Raw genomic sequence first — 24,893 nt, 5'->3', positions numbered from 1 at the left:
GGTCTAGTAGGCAATTTGTCCTCGTTTTGTGTTCCATTTGTCTCTTTCCCCTCTCAGTGGGCCGGTTCGATGTGAAGTGCTTAACAAACAAGCCAGAGAGTTGCTGAGCTGTTTCTGTAATGGCGTCCGTGTCTTACCCAGGTCACAGTCGGAGGGGACACGCGGCACTCCGGCGCTAGGAGCGTCCGCGTTTCTTGCTGACCTATTCACTACCTGCGCACTAATGGGTCATATTTTAGCTCCCATGGCGGTGACAAATGGCTCCACTCTAAAAGCCCTGTCCAAGGTGCTGAAACTCAGTTGATATATGGTGGAGTCCCTCTGATAAATGCCCCCCATCAGTCTGCATGCGACGCCGATTCATCACCTCTGTGAGGTTTGTGTTAGGAATCCATATTGGATTTTTAATGAAAGAGAATATAATGCAATTCAGAGTCAATGGGTTTCTCTGAACCCGCATACATACTGTGTACAGTGTGTATACAAACGCACACCACACGCATACACACCAACGTACATTCACATACACACCTAGGTACACACACACACACACACACACAAGCACTCTTGTCTCTTTCTACTCCCAAGTCATTGGCAAAATGTGTCCTCCTGTCTGAGATTGGATTTGGGTAACAATGTTAAAATGTACGCCTTCAAGGGCAGTCCCTGTAATTGTGTTTGTCTACATCACACTGTTTTCCTCTTGCATGTTTTAGACAGTGATATGAAAAGATTTATGGGACTCATCATTTATGAATCATAACATTTTGCTTTTTATGGACAAGTGAATGTTATTAATGAAAGGAGCTTAACAGTCGTATTCAGATTGTCATACTTGAAGTTGGGTCTTTCATAATTTAAATTTCATGTAAGTGAAAGAAAGCATAACCTTTCAATTAAATGACAATGTACTTTTTTTAATGAAAAAAAATATCATAAAATTGTTTACATCATATACACTGTTATTGTCTACTAGTCTAACAAGATTTGCCCATTATAAACTGTATGTTTGAGTTGTATTCTTACTTCTGGCCCTTGAGTGTTTTTTTAAACAGCACAGAAAATATTCCTCATCGTGGACCACAAAGACATCTCCACAAGGCGTTATTATAAAGCACAAGTCAGTAATGGACAGAGACAACACAGTCTTTTTGCTGTGCTTTTTTTCCAGTTGCACTGCATGAATGACCGACCAGAAGCCAAGTACATCACAACCTAGATACCTGTTTGTGAACTTTTTTGCTGCAATGACACAATTGAATTGTATAAAAGAGTCTGTGGGTCTGGGTTTTAGCTGGTTATGTATTAATGCATGAGGGGACTGGCTTCTGATTTAACGATGTGTTCCAAGTTCTTGTTGTCCTGTCATCATCATAAAAAGGGAGTACATAAATCACATAGTTCTGTGTCAATCACTTTTTCACCTTGTTTAAAATCCAGTACATTCCCTTTCCTGTTCCAAGGTTTTCTCGGATTACATGGAGTTGTCTGGCAGGTCTATTACCGTTGCTCTCACCTTGACCCCAGCCACACAGAGTTCTGTGAGAGAAGAGGCAGAGTGGACACTAGGACCCAGCAGTGCCTTGGACTGGTCCACCGTCAACTTCCTGTGAATATGCTGGTTTTGCAGAGATGTGTATATGACCGAGCACGCCACAGCAGCCATGATAAAAAGCACAGCACAGGCTGCCATCACTACTCTGTCCCACTGTTCAGTGCCCTCTGCAGACAGTGCCCGTCCCTTTGTGGTGACATTGACACAGTCCCTGTGGTGGCCGAGCTGCGTGCTTGTGATTTCCACACAAACCTGATACTGGGTGGAGGGGTTTAGGTGGGTGAGATGGTACTCTTTAACATCAGACGGCACTCTAGCAGTGTAAGCCATTGGGGGCTGCTTGGCGTTCTCCACTGATAACCACTTTATAATTGACACAAGACCTCCGTGAGTGTTTTCCCAAGACACGGAAAGGGTGTTGGGCTGCACTGACTTTACATACACGTGTAAAGAGTTGTCATTATCAGAAGGCTGTGGAAAGTATCCATCCACCACGACCAGTACAGACTTGAGGTCTGCACCGATGAGATTGTGAGCGACACAGGTGTACAGCCCTGCCTCATGCCGAGTAGTGTCGTAGATGCCAAAGGTCCCCTCAGGATGCACGTAGTACTTATCAGACACACTGTTGGGCAGGACTCTGTTCCCAGATGGTGTCACCCAGTAGATATCAGGCTCTGGCTCTCCAAAGGCCCGGCAGTGCAGCGTCACTGAGCTCCCACTCCTGGCATTTACTCGATCTGGAAGGCTACCAGGTGAGATGAGCGGAAGGCAGATCTCCGTCATCTCCCGGAAGTGCACCTTGCGGACATGCTGGCCCTGGTACTCTGGCGGCTCTTTGCAGAAGAGGGAGTCTGGCTCCATGAAGCGCACGCCTGTCCGGTTCATGTTTATCCAGCGGATGACGCAGTCACAGCGGATGGGGTTGCTGTGCATGCTGACCTCGCGCAGGTTGGGCAGGGAGTCCACAGTACTGCGGTGCAGGGCGCTTAGGGCATTGCTGTTCAGCATCAGTGTTTCGAGTCTCGGGAGCTTGTGGAAAGCGTTGGGGTGGATGTAGGACAGTCTGGGGTTGTTGGTGGCCTCAATCTTGGTCAGCTCAGGGAGGTTGTTCAGGGCAAAGCTGTCGATGGACACCAGCGCAGGCATACTGTTAATGCCCAGCTCTTTAAGGTGGATCATGTCCACAAAGTCCCCCCTCTGAATCCTCTCGATGGGGTTCTTGTTGAGATCCAGAAACTTCAGGCTCTTGGCTTTCTTCAGAGCGGCCCGGGGGACTCTGTCAAACAGGTTGTCAAAGAACGAGACACTCTCCAAGTTGTCAAGGCCGACCAGAGTGTCGTCAGGTATTTCAGACAGATTCATCCTGGATAGTACCAAACTGCGTAAGTTAACCAGGGGCTTAAAATTCATGTCTGACAGTTTGACGATAGGGTTTTCCCCGATCATCAGAATCTCCAGATGGGGCAGAGGTTCAAACCAGTCCCTGCTGATGCCCGTCAGATGGTTGGAGTTGAGATGAAGACGCAGCAGCCTCCCCAGCCCCTGGAAGGCTCCTGGGTGAATGGAGGCGATCAGGTTGTGGTTAATATAGAACTCCTGGAGGTTGGGCAGGGATGGGAGACAGCTGTCTGACAGGACCTGAACCCAGTTCTCCTCCATGTGGAGCGACAGTAGCCGGGGAAGAGACCCCAGATGGACATCACTCACGGACGATATGTTATTCTGGGACAGGTCAATCTCTGTGATATTAGCCAGGTAATCCAAAGGTTTCTCCACACTGATAATGTCGTTGGTCTGTAACAATAGCACGTGTGTGTCTGAGGGCAATCTCCCCGGCAGTGTGGATAGGCCTAAGTCATTACAGTCCACTGTGGGAGCCTCGGCATAAATAGAGCTTGGCGAGAACCAGGGTCGTATCTCACAGCGGCACAATGCAGGGCAATATGCTGCGCCCCCCTCTGAGGCCAGGACAAAGGCAGTCAGAGCTAACTCGGCTAGCAAACAAGCCACAAACGCAGTCTCCTTCATCTTGGCCCCCTATTCCCGTCAGCTCCTAATTGGTCCTTATGGAGTCAGCTGTTAGCGCGGTTAAGTTCACAAATAAAGGCTCATTTGTTACCGCAGCGAGACGAGGCAGATTTCTGCTGACGCCTGGTCCCTGAAGCTTTGGCCCTGTTGTCTTCGGCGTCTCGTCCTTGGCAGGGAGGAGATGAGGAACCTTTCAGTTTACCCTGCGCCAGGTTGTCAGGCAAGCTGGGTGTGCCAAGGTCAACGTATCCTTCAGGGAGCTGATCGGTGAAGCACAAGAAGGGTCGAGGAGAACTGCTCTGGTTTGGGACGGATCACTCTGGCCTCCATAATTATTATCCTCAATCACTGTCGCTCGTTGTGTCAATTTCCGTCTGGGTGGAAGAAAAGAAAAGAGAAGATACACTGAGTACAGCATGGCATAATTGAGCGACTGAGGCCTGTATTGACATTCAGTAACACTAAGGCATTCTGGGCTCATTTGATTTTTATCGCTGAGGCATATGTGGTGCCAGTCGGGATGCCCACAGTAGCACTTTGGCGTCACTTCATGTCACTGAGCAACAGGGAAGCTGCAGGGGTATTGGCGTGGTTCTACAGCATCTCACACCTTGCACAACGCAGGAACTCAGTGTCCTTCTGAAACACTTCCCTTAACCTTGGCGTCACGAACACCTCTAACATTTTGAGAGAGCTTCAGCATCCACCATAATTAGCTGGAGGTTCCCAGCCCCACTTATAACTCCATGCCGGTTATCAGGGAGATTTCTTGAACTGATGCATACAGTCCTCCTATACATGTATAAATGAGTTACTAGTTAAAAGTACTGAGTCTCTATGTTTAGATAAGAATAGGAATATAGGAGAGGGGGATCTGGTATTTGTTAATGGTCATCATTGAATGGTATCAGTAGATCATGGGGTTACTCATCGATCTGTTTAAACCATCAGTATATCTGTCCTTTGTCCAGATGCTGTGTGTCCCTTCAGAGTTGAAAAGGTTACCCACAGATCCTTGGTTTAATGTGGGGGAGAATAGCCTGCCCCTTGGTTAAAACCTAGATATTGACAGAACAAAGGGAATGTGTATTATTGACATAGGTCAGCTATGCAGCATCTTACCACACCCCTTTTTCCTCTTTAAGTACTGATGATTGTCCTGTATTAATTTAGATTCCTTAGAGGTTTATTCTGTAAGCTTATGACGTGTCTCTCTATTTGCAAATAAACTGTTAATTGTGCCATGAGAATTTTGTCTCTGTACTTACTCCTAAAAGAGTTCCTGGCGATGGAATTACCATAAAACCACACATTCACACCCTCGCAGCATTTCGCAAACACAACCACCAGTAATCCCGCACATGACCTCGAGGCATTTATGATTCTCCCAAAACATATCTGAAGCTTGCCACAGGTATCCTTCTGTGACTCCTCTTCCTCTCCTGCATTATTTATAAGTTGTTGAATCAAAGTTGTTCCTACAGGTGACAGGTCTGTGCCTGGGTCTGCTCGTGCCGACTGAACATATTGATGTTTTGATTAATTTGTGACCTTGAGTGCAGAAGCCGCGGCTCTGTGTGCGATGGTAGATGAAGCTGTCTGCAAGGCTATAAGAGCAGGGCTGGTGATGAAGATGCACTATGACAGAATGTGCATATATTAGCTTGTTTATGGCAGCCAGTCAACACATGCAGGTGGAACCAAGTGGTGAAAATATTTCTGGTGGTCTTTTCTTTTCTTGTGCCTAATGGTCTCCTGCTCAGCCATCTGTGTACGGATTCTGTCCAAGCTGCTCAATGCCTGATATTATGCAACATGTTTAATATTCACCAACGTTCAGTGTTTTATTTTGCCATTTATCTCGAGTGTTGAGTGAAATAATAAGAGACAGCAAGTGAGTTAAGTGTTAATGCTAGCTATCATTTGAACTGAAATTCTTCATAAAAGGGAATGGCTTCATTGGAAAGATTCATCATCATGGCCCAGTATGTGTAACCATATTATGCAAACATGTTTTTTTGGAGTAGATGGAAGCAATATCTTGTAAAGAAAACAACCTCCGTCCTAATAAGCACATGTATTGAATTACAAGACGCATCCCCTTCTTTGTAGGCTCTCTCCTTTTCCGTGCTTAGCTAAGTGTCGCCTGACACTCGAGAGAGCCTCGCACAAGGCTAATTTAATTTCACCTGTTTGCTTCTACCATGCTCACGCTCACTTCCTTTTAGTTACTTAACGCTGAGACCGTGCTGTTACTACTCTCTCATGTCTTCCACTCATAGCTAGTTAAAATGAAGTTGTGAGTGGTGGTTAACAGTTCTCCAGCATGTTATAAATAAAGTATGTTTATCAGCATTTATGAAGGAGTGGGTGTGCTATTTGGAAGACTTGAAGCTAAACACGTAAGAAGCCGAACGCACCTCTGTGTGTCTTTTTCCTGATATAATAAACTTTAAAAATTAAGAACTATGGGCTCTTTGGTCCTGTCAGAGTGGTGAGACCCCCAGCACAGTTTAGGTCAGAGCCTTGATAGGGCCCCTCGCTGTGTGGCAGAGAGTCCCATGGGTCGGAGCATATGGACCAGTATTATCCAAGGTGAAGAGAAGCTAGGGATTTCTTTGTCTTACTGTGCCTAAGCGGGTTGGGTGTTTGTTACCAAAATTAGGTCATTAGTCTTGTCTAGGGTGTAAAACTATTTCCATAGAGAACCTAGGTTTTAGTTTTTTTTTTCCTTTCAATTGATGTCCAATCAAAAGTTAGACAACCAGGTTCAAACGGGTAGAAGGTCGAATGAGATACCGCCCTCCATAGAATTAGTCTGATGTGGTTGGTCGTGGTTCACCTCGGAATCCACTCACTTTGTCTGAAAATAAGCAGAATTGCTTGATGTGATAGAAAGCTGTAAAAAAGGGCCAGTCTTAGCAAACGTTCCTTGCTTGTTTTCTTTATTGTTGATGACCCTTGACTTGACTAGTTATTTATCATATATTCCTCCACAAGTTATTTCATTTTTCACTTTTCCTTTCTCACCTTCGCTGATTTGTTACGGAGCAGTTTTCAAGATGCAACAGTTGTTAAGCCACTGACCCACACAGAACTCCACTTCATTAGTATGTCATCTCCTCTCTCTCACCCTCACTCACACGGAGTCTCTCTCAGTCACTTATTCTTCCCCACATGCTGTGCACTAATATTGCACTAGTGCTAGAGTCTGTTTTAGCAGAAAGAAAAAAGTGATGCCTTCTAGAGGGAAAAACTGTTGTTTTTCCCTCTGCATTCAGGTCGAAGTAGAAGGTGTGACCTTAGAGGCCAGGGGGTTGTGGGAAACGGGTAACTATTTGATTGTACAACGAAGTCCAGAGTGTTGACCTCCATGGACTAATTTGTGCTGAGGTTAAGGAATAGTTAGCTGTAGGCGTTTTTCATCTAGGAGAGAGGGCATTGCACTCACATGTCCTATTATTTTTTTTTTAATTTTATTCAACCATTATTTTACCAGTTAAGTCACTTGAGAATCAAATCTCATTTTTGAGGATGACCTGCCCAAAGGCATTCAAATGCAAGAGAAGACTGTACACAAAACAACAGAAATAATGTAAAATAAAATATATGGATGAATAAAAATTTTACATTTAATTGAAATGAATACAATGGGATAGGTGTACAAATAGGAATAAAGTCAACGCAACAAGTGTTATCATCCTTCATCAACCTTCATGAAAAAATTAACAACACAAATATAAGTCATATTTTGGGCTAAAACACAAGTTGCTTTCCTTTTATTTCAAGACTGAGATCTCTCAAATACAAAACATTTTATTGATTTAGTGCCATTGTTCTGTAAAACATTTCAAAGGTATTGGCACCAGTGCATTTATAAAACAAAAAGTGATGTCTGTTATTAAATGTTGTGCTTTTTAATTAGTCTCAGTCTCTAGGAACTGTTGATGCCATGCACCTGTTCCTGTTTCCCTGGGGAATAAATATGAGGTTGCATGCATGTAAAATCAGCTCAGCAGAAAAGCACGGAAAGTTGCTGACCTACACAAATCAGGTACAAGATACAAAAAAATACATCAACAATTCACAGAGCAATAATCAAAAAGTCTCAGAAGTCTTGAATGGTTTTAAATGTTGCCAAGTATAGGATGCATGTACATATTGCCCCCACGCACGTTGAGGAAGATGGTGAGGGAGACAATGAAGAAAACAAGTTTAGTGGAATTTTGGGGTTATTAAGTCCCAAAATCAACTGTTAGACGCCACCTTCATGTTAGCAAGATCTTTAAAAGGGTTGCACAAAAGAAGTGTATTGTGGTGACATGAGACAAAAATAACAAAATATACATGTTCGGTGACAGAAGAGAACTGTATACAAGCACAAGAGCATGATACCCACAATAAAAAAAGAATTGGGATTCTTGATGCTTTAGGGCTATTTTTCTAATGGTGGCATTCCACTAAGTACCAGGATATATTAGCTAAAATCCTGGTTGCCTCTACCAGGATCTTGAAATGTTTTGTAGGGAGGCGAGATCCAAGATCCCACCAAAATTGTGAGACCTTGTCAGACTGTACATGAAGAGGCCCAGTGCTGTGGGCTTCGCAAAATATTCATTTTGCTCCCCCTGTTGTTGGAACCCTAAATATGTTAGATTTGTTTGTTTTGCATTCACTTTTGCTCAATTTCTTGAAGGGTGCCAATACCTGAGGTGAGTATCTCTGAAATGAGTGACTGAAATGAGTATCGACCATGGGAAGTGTAGGCTTTAGGAGTGACCAGAGTGATGTATCGACCATGGGAAGTATAGGCTTTAGGAGTTACCAGAGTGATGTATCGACCATGGGAAGTGTAGGCTTTAGGAGTGACCACGGTGATGTATCGACCATGGGAAGTGTAGGCTTTAGGAGTGACCAGAGTGATGTATCCTTCGTTGTGCAAGTTTCCATTAGAGTAGCAGATGTTAATAAGTGTGTTGAGGTAGAGAGGGTATAACATTTAAAAGGGACTTATAAATAGGTTGGCACCAGTTATTTTGGTATCCAGTGTAAAAGGCATTTCCTAAATTCTGCATTTGGGGCCCCCCCCAAAAAAAAATATGGAGCAATGAAAACACAGCACACTTTACACAAATCCCCGAAATCCAACTAGAGTTGTGTCTGTTACTGATATAAAATGGAAAATTACAATAACAATGCACTAAGTCACTAGAATTCTAACAAATGTCTTTCTGGGAAAGCATCATAGCTAGATTTAAAGCCTGGTCTGCCTCAGTGAAAATGGCTTTACTAAACTATATTTAACCCTGCGAGGTTGCATGCCATGGCACTTTAAAGTGCTGAATATTGACATTCTCCAAATGGATAAGGGGTGTATGGCAGGAGGGGGAAAAGGGTGGTATATATGTAAAATATTGATGTACTTTTTTCGTACGGTGAAACAGGCTCTGAACTGTATGTGAGGCCTCAGAGCAGTGTGTTCCTTCCCTCCGCCTCCTAATGTAGTAGGCTCAAGAAGTGGCCCCATTCACCCATGTTTTATTCACTGCTCGGACAGGGAACGAGGAGCCGAATGCATGAAATTATGTAAGGGGTTACGATGAGAGGAGCTTTCGGTGCCTGTGATCTGGTGGATTGTAGATGGCACCCTGACGTGCTGTCACATTAACATGGCATGGCATTGTGACTGAGCTTGGAGGCTCTTACTGGTCTTCGTGGGGTTATTAAGCCTCACGAAGGCGTTTGGACTACGGACAAAACATTCGCCATGATGCTAGCTTTGACGTTAACGTGAAAACAAGCAATGTGAACTGCCACTCGTGAGTGTAAATGTCACCTCATGGACATTGAAATATGCAGAGGAAATACAAATGGGTTCGATTGCCCTGACTGGGATAAAGTGGTCAGGTTTAAAGAAAGGATGTTCGCTTAAAAGCCTATGTCCTAAAAAAGGCAGCGTGACAAGCAAAATGGATGAAAACATTGGGCAGCTAAAAGGGTCTTGAAACGACCAAGTAACGTTTTATTTGTGCATTTGGAGCGGCCACGTACAGCTGCGTATCAGTCTTTTCATCTGTATCCAATTGGTCACATGGTCCGAATTTCCTCTCAAGCCTTGCATGTGGCACCACTTTGTGGAACATTAGCGGGGCTGTTGAGTTTTCTAATGTTTAGGATACATTTTGTAGTTTGTTGCGGAAGACATCTAAATGAATTAGAATGGGATTCAGAGGAGGCTCCTACTCGTGTAATGACATTACTGACGAATCAACAGGCCATGAGAAAATGGAAGTGCACTGCTTCTTTCTCTGCAATATAGTTTTATATTACTGAACCTTAGCGCTTGGATTTATGACTTTACAAAACCAAAAGACAGAGCCCCCAAAATGGTTATATGACTCCAGACTCCCTTTAATATACTACATATTAGCTACAGTACTTCCCAGCGGGGAGTCTGTGCTCTCCACTGATCTGTTCTGTGTAGCACATCTGGCCATCCGCTAGCATCTGCCCTCCCCACCTCTTTACACCCAAGGGAATTATTGATCTCTCTCTGTCCCTCTGCCCTCCTCTCTCTCTCTCTCTCTTCTCCCTGCCCCTCTCTCCCTCTTTCAGTCTCTGCTTCTCTCTGTCTTCCTGCCTCCCTTTCACTTTAATTCCATTTGCTTTATTGACATGACGTAACAATGGATTTATTGCCAAAGCATTCTTTGGAAATTAAGTGTTAATTTCGAATGTACCAATTATAATTTGGGAGATTGTACGTTTAACAAACATTGAAGCTATAATCGAGTCTGAAAATATAATAAAGTATAATGCGCGGTAAAACAATGGCATTCAGGTGTGTCAGACACAGGGTTTCTCGTCCCATGGCAGGCAGCAGCAGTTCGCTCCCACAGCTTTCTGCATCCTCCCCCAAAATGTTGTAATTGTTTTGCGTTTTTTCTCATGTTTTCAGAAAATGCAGCTCTGCCCCTGTTTCCAAGCGGGTACGGTGTGCCAGGTCTTCCTGTGTGTACCGTTCTCAATGGCAAGGCTGTGCACACTGAGCCCTGTCCCTCTCCCTCGCTGCCTCTCTCTCTCTCCCCCTCTTCCTCCCTCACACTCTCTCGGTCTCTAGTGTAGCATGTTAGAGCCTTAACTACATCAAGAGGCCCCTGCCTGCCTGTGTGCATGCTGCTGCCAGGGGAAGTGGGAGGAGGGGAGGGTGGGGGTGATGTCGGGTGAGGGAAATAGAGTGAGGTAAGTGCCCCTCTTGTCTATTGAACCCCCCCACCCCCCACCACACACACACACATCTCTTTCTATTGATTCCTCATTAAATCCATCCAAGCTAAAACGGTGTTCCTGCGACATGACCTGTTCTCCAGTGTTCCCCATAGCGCAGCCTGCTACAATATCACAGCCCGCTATGGAGCCCGGGTTTTTGTGTTTGCCTGCGCAGCCCACCGTGACAGCCTGCGCTAGCCCGCGCTAGCAGTGTGCCGGTGCCTGTCATTAGCATTAGCTGTATGGCTACATTCATTAGGCCAGCCCACTGTGTTGCCCATGCATAATGAAATCTGGATCGGCGAGCTTCCCCCCTACATCTGCTCAACGCCGCTCGCAAATAAGCAGCAAGTCAACAATTAATTAGGGATCGATGTTAAGCTGTCAGCTCCCGCAGGCTTTCCTGCCAGCCCCCACGTCCTCCCCCAGCAGCCCTCCTCGTATGGTCCACTGCCACACAGACACGCCAATGCATACGCTCATGTACGTACACACATGTACACACACACACACCAAAAAAACAAAGAAAGTTCATCTACACACTAAACACACGTTCATGTACATGTCCACATGTGTTCATGTGTACATCATACACACACACACACACGCGTTCATGTGCACATCATACACACACACACACACACACACACACAACCCGGCCGTATGATTTTCATACTGTAGCTGATAAAATGCATGGGGTTCACTTTGAGTCCTAATCTGAGTCATATCCCAGTACATCAAATCTTTGAGTCCTTATCTGAGTCATATACCAGTACATCAAATCTTTGAGTCCAAATCTGAGTCATATCCCAGTACATCAAATCTTTGAGTCCTAATCTGAGTCATATACCAGTACATCAAATCCTTGAGTCCTAATCTGTGTCATATCTGTTGGGAATTACTCTTCCCATTGCATACTTAATTTATTTTTTCCTAATCTGAGTCATATCATTTGGGAATTACTTTCTCCATTAAATCTTTGTTTTAGTCCTTGAATCAATGTGCTGTTGTGCATTCATTTCGCCATAGTGGCAGTTTTGTGGGATAGGTAAAATGCGTGGCCGGTTATCCATTTCAGCTGTTTGTTTATGGAGGGACAAAGGACGCTTTAATGTATCAATTTACAGTTTTTGTCCTTCTATCTGTGGCTATGACAAGGCCTGGTAGGGTTTACAGACGTTTCAAGTTGGGGCTTGGCTGTCCAACATACACGGTCAGAATATAAAAGAACATGTTCAATACTTTGGCTATTTCAAGGAACTGATTTAAGCCTGGAATTTTACGCTTGAAACAGATTAAACATCACACGTTACTGCCCTTATTAAATGGTGTTTGTTGAGGGTCTTGTAATAATCTTGGTCTTCTAATTTGGTTTCATCCTTCAGTAAAAAGAAAAACACACCAAAATTTTTTTTCAACAGTGTGTTTCTTTGATGCCGTCGGCGTAAACATTTCCATCATGCAAACATTCACTCTTTTCCTCTCGTGCCTATACTCATATACCATGTAGGTCTATGAGGTCTACCAGAACTACATTACCCCTGTCAGGTCTACGAGGTCTACCAGAACTACATTACCCCTGTCAGTTCATCTCCCCATTCCCCACCATCGTTTGAAAACCACGCGAAGATAAAGCAGCCTTAAAAGACTCTGCTTCTCTATGACGACTACCTCTGTAAATCTGTTCTGCGTGATACTGGTGCATTTTTGGCATAATTTATATTTATTCTGTATGCATAATTAGGCAAGATTGTGAAAACTGCATTATGCAGTCATCTTCATGACCCCATTTAGTAGGCAGCGTTGTGACTGTGCTGAGTGACGTATGCTGCTCACTAAAAGTGCCTCAGTGTATTGTTGTTTAATTATGAACAAGCCCTAAATACAGCTGGAGTGATGATGGGGGGGGGGGGGTGCGAGAGAGAAAGGGGGAGAAAGGAGAGTGTGAGAAATGGAGATGGAGGGGGAGAGCCATAGGGGGAGGGGGGCGTTCCGTTATGGTAAATTAGGCAGGTGGTGGTGGGAATGTATTTTTCTCTGGTTAGAGGAGAGCTCCCCGCAGCACAGCAGTCCAGCTTTATGTTATCCTGGCACATCTTGATTCAAACCAAACCAAAAGAAATCCAGTCTTTGGCCAGGTAGACAAATAGTTTGACTGTAGACACATACATGATTTTACACTGTTTTCACTTAAAACAGTAGGGGGTTGTCTTTTTTTTCTTTCTCTGGCTTATTGCTGGTTTGACTTATAAAACTCTCCCTAAAATCTACCGATAGCAGATATCCTGTCTTGTCTTCTTCCAGTTCTACCCCTGCCTGACCCACAGAGGCATTTATACTTCAGGGTTGTTATTTGTTCTCAAATGTACCTGTAGAGCCATGATGCTGAGAAAACTGTATATTCTGCTCTAGCTGAAACCCCTTCTGCTGCTTTCAGATCCAAAGAGGAAAACAAGATGCCAAAAACAGACAGTTACCTCTCTAAAACCCCTGCATCTTTCGCGTATTACTTCGAACCGTGCCCTAACGGGCAACATCTAAAGCCTGTGTTGGACTGAACAACCTTTGCTTGCCTCCATCCTCTCCCTCGGCCAAGCCTCCCACATAACTGCAGCCAGTTCTTTCTGCTTTGTCCGCCGCAAGCTCCCTCCACGCGGACAGAGAGTCTCTGCTCAAGGACTACCGCAGTGCCACACCGAGAAGCAGTCCTCTTCTCCCCTTCAACCTCCAACACATGACTCATACGCGTAGGACCGAACGGAAACTTACCAGTAGAAGTTAGTCCTGACTGTGTGGGGCAGCAGCGGCAGGTATTCCCGTCATGGCAGCAACACGTATGTGTCCCAGCAGCAGTCCAGCTTGACGGAGTGAGACCCGAATCGCAGCGGGTTTCTCGCGTGTATTCCCAAGAACATGCGTCGTCTTCTCCTTTCGTCGCGGGCGAGTGGCAGAGAGAGAGGAGAGGAAAGAGAAACAGGAGAGGGAGGGAGAGATGTGTAGCGCCGGCTCTGATCCGGTGTGTGCGTGTGGCCGTCTGTCTGTCTGTTCGTGCGTGTGTGCGTGCGTGCGTGTGTGTGTGTGTGTGTGTGTGTGGGAGACAGAGGTAGAGGGATCCAAAGAATGAGGCAGAGCAAGGGAGGAGAGAGCGTGGCTGACTGGTTGTGTGCCTGCCTGCTAAAGATGCCGGATGCAGAGCGATGGGGCTGGTGATATCCTCTGTCTATCCCTTCTTTTCTCCACCTCGGTTAGAGAGCAGATCACTCAGCTGATCAGCCATCACTCTGCTGCCAGCTCCGCCCTCATTAATAACACACACAGCCGCTAGAGACAGGCCAATCACTGTTTAGCTTGCAGGCTCTGTTTTCACAGAACTGCTGGGTATTCTGATTGGCTGAGCGGGCTGTCAGTCAGTCATGATCCCCTGTAAACCTGAGGCAAAAAGGAAAGAGGGAGGAAAGGAGTGAGCAAATATGTGTGTATGCGTGGGAGAGCTTGGTAGGAAAGGGAGGGTTTGTGTGTATGTATTTGTGTATTTATATATGTACTGTGTGTGTGTTTATGTATGTAAAAATAGAGTACCTAAGAGCCCATAATGACAAAGCAAAAACATGTTTTTAGAAATGGGTGCCAATTTATTGGGGGGGAAATAAATCATATGTACTTATACGTTTTATGACCTTTTATTCAGACCAGTCACAGAGTCTTCTTAGTTATGTCGCTTCCAGCTTTGCACACCTGGATTTGGGCATTTTCTCGGATCCTTCCTTGTCTTAAGCTCCGTCATATCGGATGGGAGCATCAGGGACCTACGATCTTCAGGTCTCCCCAGAGATGTTCGATGGGGTTCAGTCTTTGACTGGGTCACTCAAGGACATTCACAGACTGGTCCTGAAGCCACTCCAGCATTGTCTAGGCTGTGTGATTCTGGTCGTTGGCTTTGCTGAAAGATGAATAATCACCTGAAGCTTAGGTCCTGTGTGCTCTGGACCACTCACTCCAAAACAGTCTCCCAGTTCCTGCTGCTGAGAAGTATCGTTATAGCAGCATGTGTCACGTGACGAGAGGTACCTTGTTTTTACCAGATATACCACTTGTGCACTGTGCTCTCATTAAACCAGAGTATCTTGTTCCTCATGCCGTCAAAGCCCCTTCAGACGACATGTCATAAGCTTTTACTCTGGAGTTACTTTTGTCTAGCCACTCAACCATAATGGCCTGATTATAATGTAGTGCTGCAGAAATTATCCTTCCAGCCTGGTCCTCCATATCTGAAGAGAAACTCTGAAGCTCTTAAAATGTCCTTTAGGTCCATTAAGTCACCTCCCTGACCAAGGACTGTGATGCCTGGTTACTTGGTTTGGCCAGACGTCTCTAGGAAGCGTCTTGGTGTTTCTCGAACTTCCATTTTACAATGATGGAGCATTCAATGCTTTAGCATGTGTGTATATATTTACATATGTGCATGGGAACGGGCGAGATAGAAACTAAATGTTGCACTGATGTTTGTTTGACTACTGTCAAACACCTTTGTAGCCCTGGACCTCTGCAACTCTCAGGCTGATAGAAAACCATTCCTAAAACCGAAGAATAGAGTTTTGATCATTGTCAGGCTTTTATTGATACCCAAGCAAATAAAGGAAAAGGAGAACAACGTTTATTATCCAATTATTGATCAGTTGTTGAATCCAGAATGTGAATGCTAATGCTTTGGGATTTCAAAAAAAGGACTGTTATCATCAACAGTTTGTGAAATGTGACCTCTGGGTTACACAGAAGCATTTTGTGGCTTGCTGAAGGAGATCATTGCCCTGATGTTTAATAGTCATAGAATTCATTAATGAGTGTTACGTTAATATGGGTTGGGGGGGGGGCAGCTGAGCGTCAGGCCAGGAGGTGGCCAGTACAATCTCAAGCTAGCTTCCCAAAATACTATCCATGCCAAAGCCCTATATGACACTCATAACAACTACTGCCCGTTCCAGCAACATGTTCATCAGGTTGGCCAGAAGCCAAATCTGTGAACTCTTCTTTATTGAAGAGCTGAGTAAATAGGGTTGCTTTACAGTACCAATATCAACCATCTATTTAGTATTCCTTGTCGTGATTTAATGTAGTTATGAGCTCATATCTTTATTGATACCTTTTTTTTTCTTCCAGATCTCCCAAGAACCCCCAGCAGAAGATCATCAAGCGTGTCATAGCCCTAGAGGGAGACTTCATCAAGTACGTACAGTCAATACTGTACCCTTAGTTTCATCGAATCAAACAAAACATAAAACCACTATCCATCTCACAGTAAAAACAAAACATGATTCTACGAAAAAAAGTCCCAAATAAGGTCTGAAATAGAGTACTAATCCCTGACTAAAGGCCTATACAAACACTTCCTATGAGAGGACTGTTGCTGCAAGCTAACTGATTGTTTACTCATGACATCTAAGCTCCCTCTAAGCCCCATAAACTTCCATATTAGTTTTTCTTATGTTTTTCTTCAGCGCTAAATCTTCAAGGAGAAACCCTGCACCATTTTTTTTATTTGGCTTTACACTCAATCCGAAAGTTTGTATTTGATGAAACAATGACTGACTATGAGGATGCAGTGCAAGCTGTCAGCTATATGTTAAATGAAATCTGGGGTTTGTGTACACAAATGGCTTTCATATACCACAAATGACTTTCATATACCACAAATGGCTTTCATATACCACAAATGGCTTTCATATACCACAAATGGCTTTCATATACCACAAATGGCTTTTCACAGGTTAAATGCTTAAATGTAGATACTTACAAAGGGAACTATGACCTTGGTTGTTGTCCACTAAAAATAGATCCATGTTGGTCTGTAGTAATGGTATGACCCGATGACTGGTCCACGTTGATCGATAGGAATGGTATGACCCAATGACAGGTCTATGTTGGTCTTTAGTAATGGTATGACCCAATGATAGGTCTATGTTGGTCTTTAGTAATGGTATGACCCAATGACAGATCTGTGTTAATCTAAAGTAATGGTATGACCCAATGATAGGTCTATGTTGGTCTTTAGTAATGGTATGACCCAATGACAGATCTGTGTTAATCTAAAGTAATGGTATGACCCAATGACAGGTCTATGTTGGTCTATAGTAATGGTATGACCCAATGACAGATCCATGTTAATTTATAGTAATGGTATGACCCAATGACAGGTCCATGTTGATCAATAGTAATGGAATGACCCAATGACAGGTCCATGTTGGTCTATAGTAATGGTATGACCCAATGACAGGTCCATGTTCATCTGTAGTAATGGTATGACCCAATGACAGATCCATGTTAATTTATAGTAATGGTATGACCCAATGATAGGTCTATGTTGGTCTTTAGTAATGGTATGACCCAATGACAGATCTGTGTTAATCTAAAGTAATGGTATGACCCAATGACAGGTCCATGTTGGTCTATAGTAATGGTCTGACCCAATGACAGGTCCATGTTGGTCTATAGTAATGGTCTGACCCAATGACAGGTCCATGTTGGTCTATAGTAATGGTCTGACCCAATGACAGGTCCATGTTGGTCTATAGTAATGGTATGACCCAATGACAGGTCCATGTTCATCTGTAGTAATGGTATGACCCAATGACAGATCCATGTTAATTTATAGTAATGGTATGACCCATAGACAGGTCTATGTTGGTCTATAGTAATGGTATTACCCAATGACAGATCCTTTTTGATCTATAGTAATGGTATGACCCAATGACAGGTCCATGTTGATCAATAGTAATGCAATGACCCAATGACAGGTCCATGTTGGTCTATAATAATGGTATGACCCAATTACAGGTCCATGTTGATCTAGTAATGGTATGACCCAATGACAGGTCCATGTTGATCTGTAGTAATGGTATGACCCAATGACAGGTCCATGTTGATCTGTAGTAATGGTATGATCCAATGACAGTTTCATGTTGATCTGTAGTAATGGTATGACCCAATGACAGGTCCATGTTGATCTGTAGTAAAAGTATGATCCAATGACAGGTCCATGTATATCTGTAGTAATGGTATGACCCAATGATAGGTCCATGTTGATCTGTAGTAATGATCTGACCCAATGACAGGTGCATGTTGGTCTATAGTAATGGTCTGACCCAGCGACAGGTCCATGTTGGTCTATAGTAATGGTCTGACCCAATGACAGGTCCATGTTGGTCTATAGTAATGGTCTGACCCAATGACAGGTCCATGTTGGTCTATAGTAATGGTCTGACCCAGTGACAGGTCCATGTTGATCTGTAGTAATGGTCTGACCCAATGCCAGGTCCATGTTGGTCTATAGTAATGGCATGGTATGACAATGGTTTGTACCTTCAGATTAAACTGAGAAGCAAAAAAACATTATCAACAAAAGTATTCTTTTACACAGAAGATTACACTTAATTATATCCTGTTCTTACTTCATTCATTTCATCTTCAGTCCTTTTAATTTTTGATATTATTATAAATTTAGACTTAAATGATTTTTGACAGATGGTCGTAGTCATTTCGTGGGGTCACAGTCTCTCAATGTGAAGTCGCTGTTGTAGGTGTCAGTGGGCTTATGACTCTTTAAAGGTGACTGGGCCGTCACACTCATTGGTGGCCACGCAAAAAAGACACAATCTCACTCACTCTCTCTTTCTCACACACACACAAACACACACACATCACTGCCTTGCACAGCAACTCCAACGCCGGCCCTGTGGCTCTACAGAGGGTGGGTGCCGTTGGCGTAAAGAGATTTGTGCTTCCTGCCCTCTGGGACATTTACGTCACCTCAGAAGACCTTCAAGCACTCCAGACACCCATCTCGTTGTCCGCTCTGTCCGCTGGTGTCACTGAGACGAGAGGCTGAGAGACAGGGAGGGAGCTTCTTCCCCCACCCATCAGACTGTTGGATGTTTGGCACTATTCGACTGCCCATCAACGCGCCCCTCGCCTTGGAGCCCTTCAGCCGACCGTCGCTCTAATCGCCCGGGAAGGCCCACGTGTACACCACAACCAACCACCGCGGCGCACACGCAAACACTGATGCTGCTGCCCCCATGCTCACGGAGGCACTGATGCTGCTGCCCCCATGCTCACGGAGGCACTGATGCTGCTGCCCCCATGCCCACGGAGGCACTGATGCTGCTGCCCCCATGCTCACGGAGGCACTGATGCTGCTGCCCCCATGCTCACGGAGGCACTGATGCTGCTGCCCCCATGCCCACGGAGGCACTGATGCTGCTGCCCCCATGCCCACGGAGGCACTGATGCTGCTGCCCCCATGCTCACGGAGGCACTGATGCTTCTGCCCCCATGCTCACGGAGGCACTGATGCTGCTGCCCCCATACTCACGGAGGCACTGATGCTGCTGCCCCCACGTTGCCTAACACCCTGTTAAAAGACTGCTGCTCACTGCGCCTGTATGCGTTGTGTCCTGGGCGAAGTGCACGTCTGATTATTACCAGTATACGCCCCGTTCTTCTGTCCGCTAGCATTTTGATATTTGTCACTACTCTTCCTGTTTCTCTTCTTTTTATTTTTTTTTGGTTTATTGATTTTGTGTTTGAATTGTTAATTGTTCTACTGCGTTGTGGAGGGACAGAAAGCTGAGCTGTTTCAACACCCTCCGTGACATACTACTGTTCTGTGTAAGCAACTAATAAAAGGTCTATTCAATTTGACACACACACACACACACACACACTCACTGTGAATGTCCATATGCGATGAATTGATTAGACACTTATGAGCAGTAGTCAGATGGAGACACAGTGACTATTATTCTGTTGATGATCAGAGGGGTGGATGGTCTGTAATCCATCATGGTTCACATCTTGGTTCACATCATGGTTCACATCACGGTTCACATCACGGTTCACATCACGGTTCACGCCACGGTTCACGTCACGGTTCACGTCACGGTTCACGTTCACGGTTCACACCACGGTTCACATCACGGTTCACACTATGGTTCACATCACGGTTCACACCACGGTTCACACCACGGTTCACCTCACGGTTCACGTCACGATTCACGTCACGGTTCACGTTCACGGTTCACACCATGGTTCACATCACGGTTCACATCACGGTTCACACTATAGTTCACATCACGGTTCACACCACGGTTCACCTCACGGTTCACGTCACGGTTCACCTCACGGTTCACCTCACGATTCACGTCACGGTTCACATCACGGTTCACCTCACGGTTCACCTCACGATTCACGTCACGGTTCACATCACGGTTCACCTCACGATTCACGTCACGGTTCACGTCACGGTTCACGTCACGATTTACGTCACGGTTCACGTCACGATTCACGTCACGGTTCACGTCACGGTTCACGTCACGGTTCACGTCACGGTTCACGTCACGGTTCACGTCACGATTTACGTCACGGTTCCCGTCACGGTTCCCGTCACGATTTACGTCACGGTTCACGTCACGATTTACGTCACGGTTCACGTCACGATTTACGTCACGGTTCACGTCACGGTTCACCTCACGATTCACGTCACGGTTCACATCACGGTTCACGTCACGGTTCACGTCACGGTTCACATCACGGTTCACATCACGGTTCACATCACGGTTCACATGGCTCAGTGTCGGTAGGGGACTACAAAGTAAACGTACTGGACCTCAGGGGTCAGAATCATTTCATCAAGGGATGTGTGGGTTTTGACTCTTCTTTTGTTATTTAACTGCTCAATTGAGGTAACTGGTCAATTCTGAAACTCCCTTTACATGGTCATTTAGGTCATAATTAGGACCTCCCCTGACTTGGGCAGCAGTAACAAAACTGCGCCGTCCATGTTGGTTATCTATTCATTACATGTTAATGACAGAGGCCTACACCCTGGTTATACCAGTGATGGAATTATTATGTAATCTCACTAGAGTGATCTGCCACTGCTGTAGCTACTCAGACATGCTTGGGATCTTTCTTCATGTGCGACCTAAGAAACTGTCCTTATGCGAAGTTGTGAAGACATTTATTACATTCATTCCCCTGACCCACTGAGAATAGCCTAGCAAGGCTTTTCTAATCTCGAGCACCAGCCGACGCGAACGCCCGATAATCAGTGGGGTCCTAATTGAAAGGACATTGAGAGAATTAGACAGAGGCGGGTGCCAGTACTCATGACACATTGTCTCTGCGTAATTCACTGTGGCAAGTATTTGTGACGGGCGCCGTTGAACAGATTACAGGTCAGTTGTATTGCCTGGGAGGAGATTGATGAATAATTAACGTTAGGGCTTGATGTTGGCTCACACTGGCTGAGGAGGCACGGGGAACATGGGCGGCTGGCACGGCGGCTGGGCCTACGTGTCTCCATGCGTGTGTGGATGCCTGATGGGCCAGCAATGCTATAAATCACAGCTATGGTTTTAATCTCGCCACGCGCAGAGTGAGAGAGAAAGAGAGCGAGAGCGCGAGAGAGAGAGAGGGAGGAAGAGACTGTGTCTGCTCCCTCTGTCACAGGAAGAGGCCTCTCAACCAATTACGGCCCTCTGAGTGGTGTGTGTGTGTGTGTTGTGTGTGTGTGTGTGTGTGTGTGTGGGTGTTTGTCTGAGTCTAGCTCCTCCTCAGAAATACACAGGGCCATTTCAGAGATTCATCTCTAAACACAGATGGCTTACGGGACATAAATCATGTGTTGGAATCGAATCACGTCTTTAAAAATCCCCAGAAAGCCCAAGTGTTATGCCACTGTATTGTTGGGGAAATTGTTGCTATGGTAGTAGTCTGAAGATGGTGATTTTGGGGTATATAGCGGTACGGAACAATCTGGTGTGCCAGGCAAGCTGAGCCATCGCTGATGTACCATAACACAATATGGCTGTGTTCCCATGGCCATGATGGCCTGCCACTTAGGATGACGGCGAAACACATCTGCTACGTTCTGGAATGACGTTTGTCTTGTTGAATTCACTTCAAGCTGCGACACATCGTGGCCATCGTCGCCATCGTCTATTTTATGTCCATTATTATGTGTCTGCGCCCTGGAGGCGTCACGGAAACCATCCTGATCTCAGTGTCACCGCAACAGGAGATCAGGAGGGTTTGTATGACTAGTGACCTCCATATGACCTCCACTGAACCAGGCAGTTACTATAGACCTCCCCTAGTAACCTCCATATGACCTCCACTGATCCAGGCAGTTACTATAGACCTCCCCTAGTAACCTCCATATGACCTCCACTGAACCAGGCAGTTATTATAGACCTCCCCTAGTAACCTCCATATGACCTCCACTGAACCAGGCAGTTATTATAGACCTCCCCTAGTAACCTCCATATGACCTCCACTGATCCAGGCAGTTACTATAGACCTCCCCTAGTGACTTCCATATGACCTCCACTGAACCAGGCAGTTACTATAGACCTCCCCTAGTAACCTCCATATGATCTCCACTGAACCAGGCAGTTACTATAGACCTCCCCTATTAACCTCCATACGACCTCCCCTGATCCAGGCAGCTGTTATAGACCTCCCCTCTAGTGTCAGGCAGTCACTGCTTAAACCCACAACACTGAGAGTACAGGTAGCGAGTAGAACACGAATGTTTAACACAACTCACTGTCAGAACATCTTCCTCTTAAGCCTTTGTTGCTGCTCTACCGTGCTAGGCTGTAAGTCAGGAACAGCATTACAATAACAGTCTGTGTCTTCACTTTGAACTCAGACCATGGCTAGGTCCCAAATGTCCTAGTTAGTGTCCTTTTGACATGGTTGAAACTATCATTTGTATGTCACGGGTGGTCATTAGTCAGTGATTGTATTCATAGCTAAGTCTTGGATTTGAGAGTAGATACACTTGATCACGTTATGGTTTCAATTAATGATTCTAGCTTTAATAGAAAACAAATGGCTTGTTAATGACATTATTAAAAAGTCTAGTGAACACTTATTCTGCAGATTACTGCAGACTGTTTTGGAGATAAGACAGACCTGGCTGGTATTCTGAAGGAAATAATCACTACATATTGAAGTGGTCAGTATTTTGTTATTGTATTGTTTTTGCAGAAACTCTATGTAGGCCTAACCCCTGACATTTAAAGTCTCTGAACTTCAATTTGCTGGAGAACAGACATTAAATGCGGTTTTCCCAGGAGCCAAATCAATATATCTGAGAAGGTCTAAGAGAAGTCAGTTAGGCTCCTGCAACACCGCTCTGGAAAGGAATAGAAGAAGAATGGTCATTTAAAATGACATTTCTCATGTAATTTACAATGTTCCTGGGAGGAACTACGCCTCAGAGCCGAGGCACTGCTAAGTGCCCAAGTGACTGATGGCGTGTATGACCCGGTCCTCACAAAGGGGATGTGGGGCAAAATAGTTGTTTGAAGCAAAACTAGTATTCTCTGGTGAGAATATTTATACCCCAAATCACATCCTTAGTCCCAAATCTTAGACCAGGATCCATTGGGCTCTAGGGGAGAAACTAGTCTGTAAAGGACTGGCATGTCCTGTCCAAATCTCAATAGTAATTTAACCCGAGACTAGACCTACTGTAAAAGAGGAAGCTGTCATTTCCATTTCTCAATAGTCATTAAACCAGAGACCTACTGTAAATGGGTAAGCTGTAATTTCCATTTCTCAATAGTCATTAAACCAGAGACATACTGTAAACGGGTAAGCTGTAATTTCCATTTCTCAATAGCCATTAAACCAGAGACCTACTGTAAACGGGTAAGCTGTAATTTCCATTTCTCAACAGTCATTAAACCAGAGACTAGACCTACTGTAAACAAGTGAGCTGTCATTTCCATATCTCAGTAGTCGTTGAACACAAAGCATGTTTGTCCTTATTCGATTTACAAAGACAACTGGCCTTTCTAAATGGAAGATATGAGAAATAGATGTTTTAGTAGGAGTGCGATCCACCAACCATAACGATCAGTTTTGTGATGATCCAACTCTCTCTCTCCCTGCCCAGGACGCTTGGATACAAGAACCGCTATCTCAAGGTACCGGATGGCCACTTCTGGATTGAGGGGGACCACCATGGTCACAGTCTGGACAGCAACAGCTTTGGACCGGTAAGGCCCTTCTCTGGTCAGAGTCCCTCCGGCACGCTGCTGTCTTCGAGAAGCCAGCCATGCTCTGGAAAACACACCTGGGTTCGATTAATTTGTCACTTGTGTGCTCCTTAAGACAAACAAAATATGATCGCAGGCCTCACTGGGCAAGTGCTGTAGTCCCTGAAGACTCACCTGTCTGTCTGAAGGCCTTGGTGTATTTCACTGGTACTTTCTGTCCGTATCCACATTCTAGTCGGTATGTAACAAATGTGTCTTGATAAGAGTGTGAAAGTACTGATGAAGAGTGAGTGATAGGGCGGGCTGCGACTGCTCCATTCCGTTTTTGGGTTTTGGCAGAGTATTTCAGGAAGCTGTCACTGGAGGATGGAAACTGCACTGCCAAGCGGAGGAAAGGCTAGGAGATGTATCTACTTGTGTTGTTCCTGTCCTTTAAAGAACAACTATGTACTTGACATTTAACTGGGTACATCGACCCCAGAAGCTTGTTTGTGGAGGGATTTTTTTTCTTAAGTGAAGTTGGTTTACTATGTCAGTGCTACTGTGGACAGAACAGCAGTTCATCCTCCTTTCATTTTTTTTTGCCTTCATTGCTCAGTAGAAGAGGAATGGTTTCCAAGATTCTCTCATCTTTTCACTAGACGAAAAAGTCAGTTATCGTCATCTACAGTGGGGAGAACAAGTATTTGATACACTGCCGATTTTGCAGGTTTTCCCACTTACAAAGCATGTAGAAGTCTGTAATTTGTATCATAGGTACTCTTCAACTGCGAGTGATGGAATCTAAAACAAAAATACAGAAAATCACATTGTATGATTTTTAAGTAATTAATTAGCATTTTATTGCATGACATAAGTATTTGATACATCAGGAAAGCAGAACTTAAGATACTTCTTACGGAGCCACTCCTTAGTTGGCCTGGCTGTGTGTTTCGGGTCGTCATGCTGGAAGACCCAGCCACGACCCATCT

General features: G+C 44.9%; 2 protein-coding genes across 10 annotated transcripts in view; one reads left to right on the top strand and one right to left on the bottom strand.

Annotated features, from left to right (window-relative positions):
• Positions 1–24,893, top strand: part of immp2l (inner mitochondrial membrane peptidase subunit 2) — a 128,633-nt gene that overhangs the window by 91,944 nt on the left and 11,796 nt on the right. For all 9 annotated transcript variants that reach the window (XM_010883215.5, XM_010883218.5, XM_010883220.5 and 6 more), the window contains exons 4-5: positions 16,013–16,078; positions 23,820–23,922. In XM_010883215.5, coding sequence (XP_010881517.3) covers positions 16,013–16,078; positions 23,820–23,922 — 169 coding nt within the window. The remainder of the gene's footprint in view (positions 1–16,012; positions 16,079–23,819; positions 23,923–24,893) is intronic.
• On the bottom strand, positions 897–13,876 carry lrrn3a (leucine rich repeat neuronal 3a). Its single transcript, XM_010883213.4, has 2 exons — positions 13,625–13,876; positions 897–3,960 (listed from the first exon to the last, which is right to left on the bottom strand). Exon 2 carries the CDS (start codon positions 3,584–3,586, stop codon positions 1,475–1,477), a length of 2,112 nt encoding a protein of 703 aa, XP_010881515.1. The 5' UTR covers positions 3,587–3,960; positions 13,625–13,876; the 3' UTR covers positions 897–1,474.

The sequence above is a fragment of the Esox lucius genome, chromosome 19 (assembly GCF_011004845.1).
Source record: "Esox lucius isolate fEsoLuc1 chromosome 19, fEsoLuc1.pri, whole genome shotgun sequence".
NCBI lineage: Eukaryota > Metazoa > Chordata > Actinopteri > Esociformes > Esocidae > Esox > Esox lucius.
Note: the sequence above shows the minus strand (reverse complement) of the source record. Positions and strands in the feature narration are given on the sequence as shown.